Raw genomic sequence first — 12,028 nt, forward strand, 5'->3', positions numbered from 1 at the left:
TGAGATTTGGGACTTGATGGCGCTTTGCCGACGCTATCATACGAGTATCCCATATTGGCCGGTGTGCCAGCTCGAGCATTGATTTGATAGCGATTCGATTGATTCTGACATGTGCTCAGTGGATGGGCATTTGACCCGATACCTCCACGACATACATGCATTGCATACCATATATCATTGCTTAGATATCTGTGGTATATATGATTGGTTGTTCCATACGGAGCTTTGCTCACCCCCAAGGGGGGCTGTTGTTGTCTTTGTGTGTGGACAATGGCAGGTACTCCAGCATATCAGGAGACCGGAGAGGATACTTCTGGAGGGAGCCACAGCTTGGGCTGAGGTTTTATGTTTTGTCTTGTTCCCAGTATATATGTATATGTATCTATATACTGGGGCATGTCCCGAGAATGTGAGTTGTTTGTATATGATAGATTTTGATTTCGTGTGGGCATGTTTATGACGTGAGATTAAATACTATTTTTAGTATTCAAATAAAATGATTTGGGCTCATTGTAAAGAAAATTTAAACTCGTTTTCCGCTGTAATTAAATAACCCTAATCAGATTGCATTGTAATAACGATTAGGAGCTAAGGGCTCCATACAGATGGTATCAGAGCATAGCTGGGAATGCTCGATTGAGTTTTGTGTACCTTGAATAGGCACACATGAATTGTGCGCTTGTGTTTGAAATATTTGTATTACTTGCTCCTACTTGATTTGATTCGAGTAAGTATCTGATGAGATTGATGATATGAAATGATGAGATTATGAAATTGTGATATTCATCTTTTGATTTGTAGATGGATCCCACAAATGAAACTGCGAATAGCAGTACTGAGAGGATTGTTGGGCAATTTGAAGGATTGTCCATGGATGTAGTGATGGCTCGATTCCAGGATCTGAAACCACCGAAGTTCTTTGGTACTGAGAGTGCTGAAAGAGCTGAGGCTTGGCTGAAGGATATCGAGCACTTGTTTAATATTGTTGAGTATTCTAAGGCTCGGAGACTGAAACTTGCTTTGTATCAGCTGAAAGACCGAGCTAAATCTTGGTGGGAAGCCGCTGAGATTGGACTGAAGGAAGCCGGGATTGAAGTCACATGGGATGTCTTTAAGGCCCAGTTTTTGGAGCAGTATTCTCCTCCATCTTATTATACTGCACAGGAGAATGAATTTAATAATCTGCAGCAGGGAACGATGTCTGTTGCAGAGTATGCTTCGAAGTTTTCTACTTTACTGAAGTATGCACCTCACGTAGCTGGGAATGCGAGGGCAAAATATAACAGGTTTGTAAATGGTTTACATCCTGCTTTGTATACATATGTTGTTTCTGGATTGCCTACCAGCTACGCAGAGGCAGTTGAACGAGCCAAGGCAGCCGAGGCTGGACTTAGGAGAGGAGGTCCACAGTATACTCCTCCACCTCCGGTGTCAGCTCAGCAGCCTACTTTGAGGCCGAGAGGTAAGAAGTTTAAGAAGACTGGTTCTGTTTCTTCGTCTTCTTCGAGCTCTAGTGGATCACAGCAAGGGAGTCCTGTGATTGCACCCTATTGTAGCCATTGTGGGGGTAAACATACTATCGAGCAGTGTCGAGGTATGTTTGGTACTTGTTATCAGTGTGGACAGGAAGGTCATTTCTCTCGAGTATGTCCGAACAGGGGTACGACTTCTGCTCAACCCCAGCCAGGATTTAGAGCTGGCCCTGGTATGATGAGACCTACTGTTCCTGTTCCATCATTTCAGCAGTCGAGTGTCCCACGATATCGAGGACCGGGTGGTCAGAGTACCCAAGTTCCTCCTCAAGTGAGAGTGTATGCCATGACTGAGGATCAGGCGAGAGAAGCTCCTGGAGGCGTGATTGCAGGTATTTGCACGCTTTGCGATTATCCTGCACGTGTTTGATTTGATACAGGAGCATCTCATTCATTCATATCTCATGCATTTGTTGCATCTCACGATATTGAGTGTACCCCGTTGTATGACACTTTGTCGATAGCTACGCTAGCAGGGAAGATTATTTTGTCTGAAAAAGTTGTGCATAATTGTGTATTAATATATGAGGATAATATGATGTTCTTGAATTTGATTGTCCTCCCAATGCACGACTTTGATTGTATTGTTGGCATGGATATCTTGATGACGAATCGAGCTATTGTTGATTGTTGTCATGGAGTGATTCGATTTCGACCGATTGATGGACCCAAGTGGAATTTTTATGGCAAGGGTTCCCAAGCCAAAATTCCATTGGTATCTTCCTTGGAAATGTCCTGATTGTTGACTAGCGGAGATGAAGGTTATCTTATCTACGCTATTGATATTTCGAAGAAGGAGTCTTCTTTATCTGAGATTCCTGTTGCGAAAGAATTCCCAGATGTATTTCCCGATGAGATTCCTGATTTTCCTCCTCATCGAGAAGTCGAGTTTAGTATTGATCTTGTGCCGGGGACTGCACCTATTTCGAAAGCTCCTTATCGCATGGCACCATTGGAATTGAAAGAATTGAAAGAAATATTACAGGATCTTCTCGATAAGGGATACATTATGCTCACTTCCCACTGATGTGTATCCCTGAGACATATAAATTTCTTCTTTGATGTCTCCATTGAGGAATGCAGTCTTTACATCAATTTGTCATATCTCATAGTCATACCATGATGCTGTGGCTAGTAGTATTCTAATGGACTTAAACATAACAACTGGTGAAAAAGTTTCCTCATAGTCAACTCCTTGCCTTTGAGTATAATCTTTTGCAACCAGCCTTGCTTTGAAGGTCACTACCTTCCCATCCGCCCCAAGCTTTCTTTTGTAGATCTATTTGCATCCTATGGGAACGATTCCCTCAGGTTGATCCACCAATGTCCAGACTTGGTTTGAATACATAGAGTCCATTTCTGACTGCATGGCTTCAAGCCATTTGGTTGAATCAGTATCAGATATTGCTTCTTTGAAATTCATTGGATCACATCCAACACAATGCTCATAGTGGCTTTGTTCATGAAGAAGCGTATATCTTGCAGGCGGTCTAATAACCCTATCAGACTTTCTAGGAGCTTGTACTTCAACTACTGGTTCTTGGGAAATGGGTTCAACTTCTATAATTGAGGGAGTATCTTGAATTTCTTCAAGTTCTATCATCTTGCCTTTTCTATCTAATAGAAATTCCGTTTCCAAAAAGGTGGCATTTCTTGAAACAAACAATTTTGCTTCATTGGGGTGATAGAAATAATATCCAACAGAATTCTTTGGATATCCTACAAAGTAGCACAAAGTGGATCTATTATCTAATTTGTCTCCCACTGTCTGCTTCACGTAAGCAGGACATCCTCATATTCTCATGTAAGAATATTTGGGAGTTTTTCCCATCCATATCTCATATGGTGTTTTATCCACTGCTTTTGTATGGACATTATTCAACAACATTGCCGCAGTTTCAAGCGCAAAGCCCCAAAACGATATAGGCAATTCAGTGAATCCCATCATAGATTGAACCATGTCCATCAAGGTTCGATTTCGACGTTCAGAGACACCATTCAATTGTGGTGTTGCTGGTGGAGTCCACTATGGGAGAATCTCATTCTCTTTTAGATAACCTAAAAATTCAGCACTTAAGTATTCTCCACCTCGATCAGATCGAAGTGCCTTAATACTTCTTTCAAGCTGATTTTCTACTTCAGATCTGAATTCTTTGAACTTTTCAAATTCTTCAGATTTGTGTTTCATCAAATAAACGTACCCATACCTCGAATGGTCATCAGTAAAGGTAATGAAGTAGGATTGCCCATATTTTGTGCTAACACTTAGCGGGCCAAAAACGTCTGTGTGAATCAAATCCAGTAGACCATGCGCTCGTTCCACGTTTCCATCGAATGGAGTCTTAGTCGTTTTTCCTTTTAGACAGGACTCACAAGCATGTAGAGAATTTATGTCTGACAAGTCAAACATGCCTTCTCCCACTAGTTTGTCCATCCTTCTTCGGAAATGTGACATAGTCTAGCGTGCCATATTTGTGTGGGATTTGGATCATCTAACTTTCTTTTGTTTGTTGTTGAAATCATGTTTACTTGGACATACACTTATCATTTCCAGAACATTTCTGGCACATATAATTTATTATGTCCGGACTTCTTGCAGTGAAATAAATATGTTCTAACTTATCGGGCTTTGTAGGCCTTTTAAGTTTCTTTCAGAGTTTGCTTCTTATTGGGATTGTTTTTCTTGTGAGGGGCGGAACATTTCTTTCCCTTACCTTGTGGGCCATTTTCGTCTGACGAGAGACCCATTAGAAAAACAATAATTTCCTGTTTTATGGTGATCTCATAAGTTATAAGCGTATTTACTAGCTCTTCAAGGCTATCATCTATCTTATTCAAAATGAAGTTCACCATAATCCCGTCAAATGAGGATGGGAAAGACAACAAATTGATGTTATCTAGTAACTCATTAGGAATCACATATTCCAGGCCCATCACATTCTTAATAAGCCCAGTCATACGTACACCATGCTCATGGGCCAAAGCCCTGTCTTGCATGCGTGTAGTCATGAGCTCCTTGAAAGTGGTGTGCATAGTTTCATGCACCATGCAACTCTTGCACGTGCATTCGAATGTCAGCAGCATTCAAAATTTCCTCAAACTGTCCCTACAGTTCATTTGACGTAAAAACGAGCACATCACACTTTAACTTGCATACTATGGTCCTACTATCTTGTATGCTTTGTCAGTTCAACAGGACTGACATTAGTGTGTATGCCATTTTCTCTGAATTCAGAACAATTTTCCCAACAGTCTTGAAAATTAGATTCGATTAGCTTGTTAATAACAAAATAGGATTATGTGACGAAATCGAAAAATATACTGATGTGGAAACAGAATAATTGTTGCTGATTATTTTAAAATAATTTTAAGATATAAAATATGGATTTCATTTTATAAATTACCCTCCTACTATTTTGACATTTCCACCACCCTCTGATGAAAAAGAGAAATCGTATTTCCTTAGTAGGCACGTAGAGTCCAATTAGCCAATTATAATCCCGAATAATATCAGCCAATTATAATTTCTAAAAGGTAGAGTCCAATTGCATCCATATGCAACCTCCGCGTGTTTTGCCTCACGTTTAATAAGGACCCAATAATATGACGTCGTTTAATTTCGCGTGTCAAACCAACCCATCAATATTGAAATGTAGTAGACGGTCGCCATGAGTTCCCCCAATAATATGAGCCGAAGTCATGGGAGTTCCACTCAATTCACATCATATGTCCGATGGAAGTCACAGCTTTCCGGCGTACTAGCCTCCCTAATAATATGAGCCAGACACTGTCCGCGGGTAGCGATCAACATGCAACCACGGTTGATGGAAGGCAAGGAAAAATTAAACTCCTTTAATTTTTACTTTTTCGGTTTGATATAAATTTTGAATCTTATTCAAAATGAGGGATTTTAATTTTAAAATTGTCTCGTCATTTTAATTTAAAATCGCGTGCCACGAGTTTGTATGTTTGCCGGATTCATGCAACTATATTATATAATAATATACATACATGCATACTACTATATATCACATATATCATAATATGACATTCAACAATAAATAAGGATGATCGATTGCCAACACTATTAGATCCATGTGAGCCAAACATGGATCCAGGTCCAAAACCTAGGTGAATGCAGGGATGCAAATGCAACGATTACAAAAGCTTCCAATATTTTACATGTCTTCATCTTGATCATCGGGCCCACCATCTTCCAGTCTTGATCTTCCACTATTTCTAATAATTACATTTAAATAGCCATGGCACATAAGGGATACATCTCATGGGGTGGGAACGGGCCATAAACCAGGCCCACTTTAATAATATCAAATATTAACAAAACGAATAAAACAATAAAATATCCTAACATACACCTAACACATTGGTCAATGCTCTCGATCATCTTTCATGCATTTAATATCAAATATTAACATCAATTAATTAAACAAATTTAATTAACCGATCAATCATATATCTAATAATTTAATCACTAACCACCACAATTATTAAAGAATTTAATAAATTAAATAAACTCCTTTATATAATTTCCAATTAAATCAATAATAATTGATTTATTGTAAAACTCATTTTACCATAAATAATTAAAATCATATTTTAATTATTTATTTCACAAGAAAATTATTAATTTTCTAAAAATCAATTTTCCAAAATAAAAATTGAACCAATTTTCAAAAATATCAATTTTGCCCAAAAATTTGAAAAATTAGAAAATCGCACCCTAGGCCCAAACAATTCAAGCCCATTATTCAGCGCGCTTCCCGAGACGCTCCCGGGCAGCTGCCCGCCCGCTGCCCGAACGTTTCGGGCAGCGGCAGCGGCAGCGGCCCTGTGCGCGCAGAACGCGCACAGGCGTCCGACGCATGCGCTAGCGCTGTGCGTGCAGGCGTCCGGCGCCTGCGCTAGCGCGGGGCGCGCAGGCGTCCGGCGCCTGCGCTAGCGCTGTGCGCGCAGGCGTCCGACGCGTGCGCGGACGCTGCGCGCTGCCGTGCGCGGCCCTGCGCGCACGGACTGCCAGGAACAGTTCCATGCAGATTTAATTTTTTTTTTTCGAAAATTTAAAAAAATAAATAAATTTTCGTGGTGCTAAATTTTCTGAAAAATTTTCTTGTGTGGTTATAAATAAATTATTCAATATCAAAATCATACGATTTAGAAAAACCTTGGCTCTGATACCACTGTTGGATCCCGGTTTTCTACACGCCCAAACGCAGCGGAAGTTTTAAAAATTTTATTTATTTTGACAATCAAAATATGTTTGGACGCTCGTATGATTTAAACATAAACATATATAGGGAGTATAAAATCGTTATACCTTTGGTGAATTAATCACTGGACACCAACCGATCTGGTATAACAGATCTGGCTCTTGTTGAATCCCTACGAACTTTCTTCAAGACTCTTTTCTTCAATCTTCGAATCAGGTCCACGACTAGAAGACTTGTCCCTCTTCTAAATTGCACTAGAAATTTAGAAGATATTTTTCGTAGAGATAGAACACAAAATTTGGTTCAAAACCCTTTTGAGAACAAGAATATTGCCCAGAGAATTTTGGAGACTTTCTCCTGCCTTTTTAAAAGCTTCGAAGATCCGAAAGTATTGCATTGAATTCTATTCAAAATCACCGAACAAACCTTATCAAAATTGCATGCCATTAGAATCATAAATTCTAATTATCTTTCTAATCCATTATTTACTTAATTAATCCAATTATTTAAGTAAATTTAAGATTCAAAAAATCATGCCTTATCAAATGCAATCTCGATGCACATCTTATGGAGGCTAGGTTTTTAGGTCTCCCATTTAAATAAAACATCTATGGCCTAATTACCATAATAAAATAATTGGACCCATTTAATTAACATTAATGAGCTTGTTTAATTAATTGGACTAGTCCAACTAGTTTAATTAATTAATCAAAGTCCATTAAACTTTAATTATTTAATATATTGGACTTGTACTCCTACAAGCCCATTAAACATATTACCCGCCATATTTAATTTATTATTTAATAAACTCAACCTTTGAGCTTAATAAATTAAATACATTATAAATTCAACATTTGAATTTAATATTTAAATTATAAATTCAACTCCTTGAATTTTATCACCTCCAAAATTTAATATTTAATAAACTCAACTTTTGAGTTTAATAAATTAAATCTTCAAATTTTATAAATTCAACTCCTTGAATTTATTCTCTCCAAATTTCATAAATTCAAGTTCTTGAATTTACTATCTTATAAATTCAACTCCTTGAATTTATTTTCTCAAAATTTAATTATCATAAATTCAACTCCTTGAATTTACTATATCATAATATAAATTCAACTCTTTGAATTTATTCTCTCAACGGGAACAAACGATCCAGTGCTTGTGTGACCCTCAATGGTTCAGGGATACAGCTAGCCGTGGGTTCACAACTCTTTGTGATTCAGGACATAATCCTTTATTCGGGCTTACCCCAGTTAGCCCCATTCTTTTCATCAACACCTTGATCAAGAATGTCAGAACTCATTTCTGATTGCACCCATCGGATCATGGTAAGAGCGTCTAGTAGCATCGCCCCATGATCCCCTAGGTATCACTGATAGTGCCTGCAAGAACCAGTCGATTATGATTAACGTACAGTACGGTCCCTTCATCTCATATATCCCGATCGAATCTGCAACCATTGGTTCATCGAGGGTTGCATAATAATTCGATAACTATGTGATAACTATAATAATGGCATCGCGTGTACTATTTTGAGAACTCCTTCTCTAACGTACATCTCATACTCTGGCCAGAGATTCCATGCACTATTATTACATCAGATCATATAGGACATCCACACCCGTAGGTGAGCGGTGAATCCCCGACTACAATGCACTGGCTCCTATATGTGTCGCAACTGTACCCAACCTCGCCACCTGATGACTCTCCTGGAGCCGGTAAACGAGTCAAAGCACAACCCTAGCATATAGAGCCTCAGTGTTGTCCCGGGTCGTAAGGACTAATGGTGTACAATCATAACCACGGACTTATCCTCTCGATGAATGATAGCCACTTGGAAAGTCCGAGGGAGGGTTGTTCGGTATAATCATCATATGACTACCCATCTGCATGTTTGGACATCTCCATGCCCTTACCAAGAAACACAGTACACAACATCACAGATGCTAGTCTCGAGCTCAAGCGATCTTTATCCATGTTTTAGGCGGCTGAATCGACTAGGAACGAATTTAGAATATGCAGTGTTTACAAATGAGTTTCAACATCGAATTACGATTCATTTGTATTAAAGTATAATCAAGGACTTTATCTATGCTGATTGCATGAGTATACAGATAAAGTATAACGAAGACCATAAAAAGTTAAATTATATTAAAATAAAGATTGTTTATTTCACTTGAGTCAATAAATTCCCTAGCCAACCGTTGACTTGCAGGACATCTACTCTAACAAGATTATGTACTGCAGCCAATATAGCAGCAATTCAACATCTCAAGGTGTTTTGCAATTCCTAAGTATTACTGTTCTTCAACAGACAACGTATCATTTCTTGGAGCGCTATCATAAATATAATCTTGAATCAAGTACTTATGATTTGATGGCTGTAGGAATAATAAGCAAAAGTGTAAAATGTAAACAAAATTATTATTTTTCGTCTAAGAGCTACAAAGAGCTACAAGCCTACCAACAAAATTATTATTTAAACTCATGAAGCTAAGATAGCCATGAATATTAGCTCGCGGCGAAAATTATCTTACTGCCCTAATCTAGCTATCAGGATCCAAAGCGCAGTAAGGCACACGGTGCTTGTACCATACAATTAGTTGAAACTGCGAAATCGGACCTTCTGCTTGATGGTTAATATTTTGTCACTTCTGTTTGCTTTTAATCTCACTCACCTAATTGTCCTTTCAAAGGTTTGTAAGATACATAGTTCAAGCAACATAATCAGATTTTTATCGGCCCAATTTGATAGACATGATTTAGTTAGGTAGCTAGTATTGTAAATGCTTAAAAAAATAATTATGAGATTTTCTTTATAAAATTTTCAAAACTTTGTAAAGAATATCTCATAATCGATCACTTTTTTTAGCATTTCTAATCACTACCTTATCCTCCTTAGTTACTAATAGCTAGCGTCTAGATTTTGAGACGAATGTATTTTTGGAGGGATGTTTTGTTTGAATTAGTTGCTATACGCACAATATTCTTTATTGATTAAGCAAAATCAGAGTTAATTTGTTGTAGATGCCATTATTATTTTCAGTCATTTTTATTTTCGATATATTCCATCTACACTTGTTTCTTTAAAAGCTCTTGCTAACTTTAGTTTGTGGTAGTATAACAATGACTTATAGCTCATCTTGAACTCACTGCAAGTATCGATTTAATTTTTATTTCGAGCTATTTATAATAATCAGCGTGAAATTAAACTTTTTGTGTGATATTTTGAAAATTAAACTTTTTGTTCAACTTTTTTGTGTAATATTTTGAAAATTTTAGTGGGCCGGGGAGGGAAGGGTGTTGGTGATATATTATCACAAAAACGAAAAAAGTGTAACAAATTAAATTGGAGAACTAAAATTGATTGATTCATTTCTTGTGTACGAGGAAACAACGTTAACAGAATGGAATGGTGTTTAAAATTAACAAAAGACATTTGAAGACAAGGAAATTAAACAAGATGCAACAACATGGAAATCAAATGAAGTTCAAGACTCGACCGACATCCTCTCATGTCTCTGTGTAATCTTGAATCAATGTTATAGTAAGAGACCTGCATAAGGCAAGACAAAACATACCAATCAATATTAATAATCGAAAAATTTGAGTGTACCGTATATATTATAATGAATGTTCAATAAACAGAAGAATATGGCATTTAAAATAACTAAAAATATGTATATTCGAAAATTAATTAATTTTATCTATAAAATATAGAGGAAGCTAGATTGACATGGCCAAAAAGGTGGCCATGAAGCCGATAGTTTGCATGTCTTTTTTCTTTGGTTTCTGTATTTTGTGTGTGTGTTAATGTTCGTACATAATACTCAACTGGAACTAGAGAGAGCAAGCGTAGCCAGGAGGAGGCGTCTTCCCACAGGTGAGAAGCAACTGAAGAGCAATGGGTACGTAGATTTGTAGATTCAGAGCCTTTATTTTAAGTGTAGTGCACAAGCAAACTGCTGCTTCTGCTTCCAAAAGCCCTCCAAGAATTGGGCAGCACTCATTTGCAGCAGGGTCACCCAACCCTATATGCACCAGCCCACCGAGAAGATCCACACAAGCACCGAGTTTCAAGCTATCAATGGGGCAGGTGGCCGGTTTCGCTGGAGATGGTGGCGGGGGACAAGGTGTAGTGGTTGGTGGTGTCAGCACGGGCGGCACCACCACCACCGGAGGGAGGACAACCGGTGGGTTCACAACAGGCGGTAGGGTTATAGGAGGGACGGTCACCGGTGGGAGAGTTACGGGAGGTTTTACGATAGGAGGGACGGTCACCGGTGGGAGAATTACGGGTGGTTTTATGATAGGAGGGACGGTCACCGGCGGGAGAGTTACGGGTGGTTTTACGATAGGAGGGACGGTCACCGGTGGGAGGGTTATGGGTGGTTTAACGATAGGAGGGAGGGTGGGGGTTTTGGGCGGGTGTGGTTTTGGTTTTGGTTTTGGTTTAGGTTTAGCACAGTCAGGTTTGATTGTGGTGGTTGCTGTGGAGACTGCGAGCATGGAAATGAAGAGAAGAGCTAAAATCTTGGAGGAGTAGTCCATATTGGTAATGGAATGTGATTGGTGCAAAGGACTGGAATTACATTCAGTTGTTATATAGAGTTAATCTTGCACTCTTTTTCAATTATATTTTATATTTTCTCCACTGCTGATATATAGTATAAATTCATTACATAATAATATATACCATATACATATATATATATTAATCAGTTCAGTGATGTAATTTTAAAATATACAAGTGTTTCGTTTATGTATGGCACGTTAATCGCTGGGCAATCATTACAGAGTAACTGTGGTGCAAGTACCTCACGTGAATTGCCAAGGCAGCAGCCAAAATTTGCCAGTTGGCAACTGCAGTGAAAATTCATTTATATATACATATAAAATATATATTGAGTATCACATGTATTTTAAATTTCACAGTCTCGTAAATTCATTTGATGAGATAGAACTCCTTGCTCGATTTTATTCATAAAAACTATTATTTTTTGTGTTAAATAACCATTTTACACTCGATTTATCTCAAAGATAAATTTTATGAGATCGTCTCACAAGATACTAACGATTTTTTATTTTAGTTATATGAGTTTGATTTTGATTATGAAGTGTTAACCTACAAGATATGATGAAAGCAAGATTTGTTCTCGTATTCTGTCTATATACATGTAATCTTTTATTTCAATCTAGTGAAATCTGCAGTGGTACTGTGGCACATTGAGTCATTGATACATAATTACTATAATTGTTTTT

The 12,028-nt window shown here is 38.0% G+C and overlaps 1 protein-coding gene across 2 annotated transcripts; it reads right to left on the reverse strand.

Annotated features, from left to right (window-relative positions):
• Positions 1–10,115: 10,115 nt before the first annotated feature.
• LOC142540767 (uncharacterized) lies at positions 10,116–11,392 on the reverse strand. 2 transcript variants are annotated; one of them, XM_075647142.1, is made up of 2 exons: positions 10,590–11,392; positions 10,116–10,322 (listed from the first exon to the last, which is right to left on the reverse strand). In XM_075647142.1, exon 1 carries the CDS (start codon positions 11,315–11,317, stop codon positions 10,607–10,609), a length of 711 nt encoding a protein of 236 aa, XP_075503257.1. In that variant the 5' UTR covers positions 11,318–11,392; the 3' UTR covers positions 10,116–10,322; positions 10,590–10,606. The 2 variants fall into 2 exon arrangements, with proteins under 2 accessions (XP_075503257.1, XP_075503256.1); XM_075647141.1 differs by having other exon boundaries at positions 10,602–11,379.
• Positions 11,393–12,028: the final 636 nt, after the last annotated feature.

Source organism: Primulina tabacum, chromosome 3 (assembly GCF_025594145.1).
Source record: "Primulina tabacum isolate GXHZ01 chromosome 3, ASM2559414v2, whole genome shotgun sequence".
NCBI lineage: Eukaryota > Viridiplantae > Streptophyta > Magnoliopsida > Lamiales > Gesneriaceae > Primulina > Primulina tabacum.

Excerpts from the sequence above, each read along its gene's own strand:
- LOC142540767 (XM_075647142.1), bottom strand. The coding sequence starts at position 11,317 with ATGGACTACTCCTCCAAGATTTTAGCTCTTCTCTTCATTTCCATGCTC.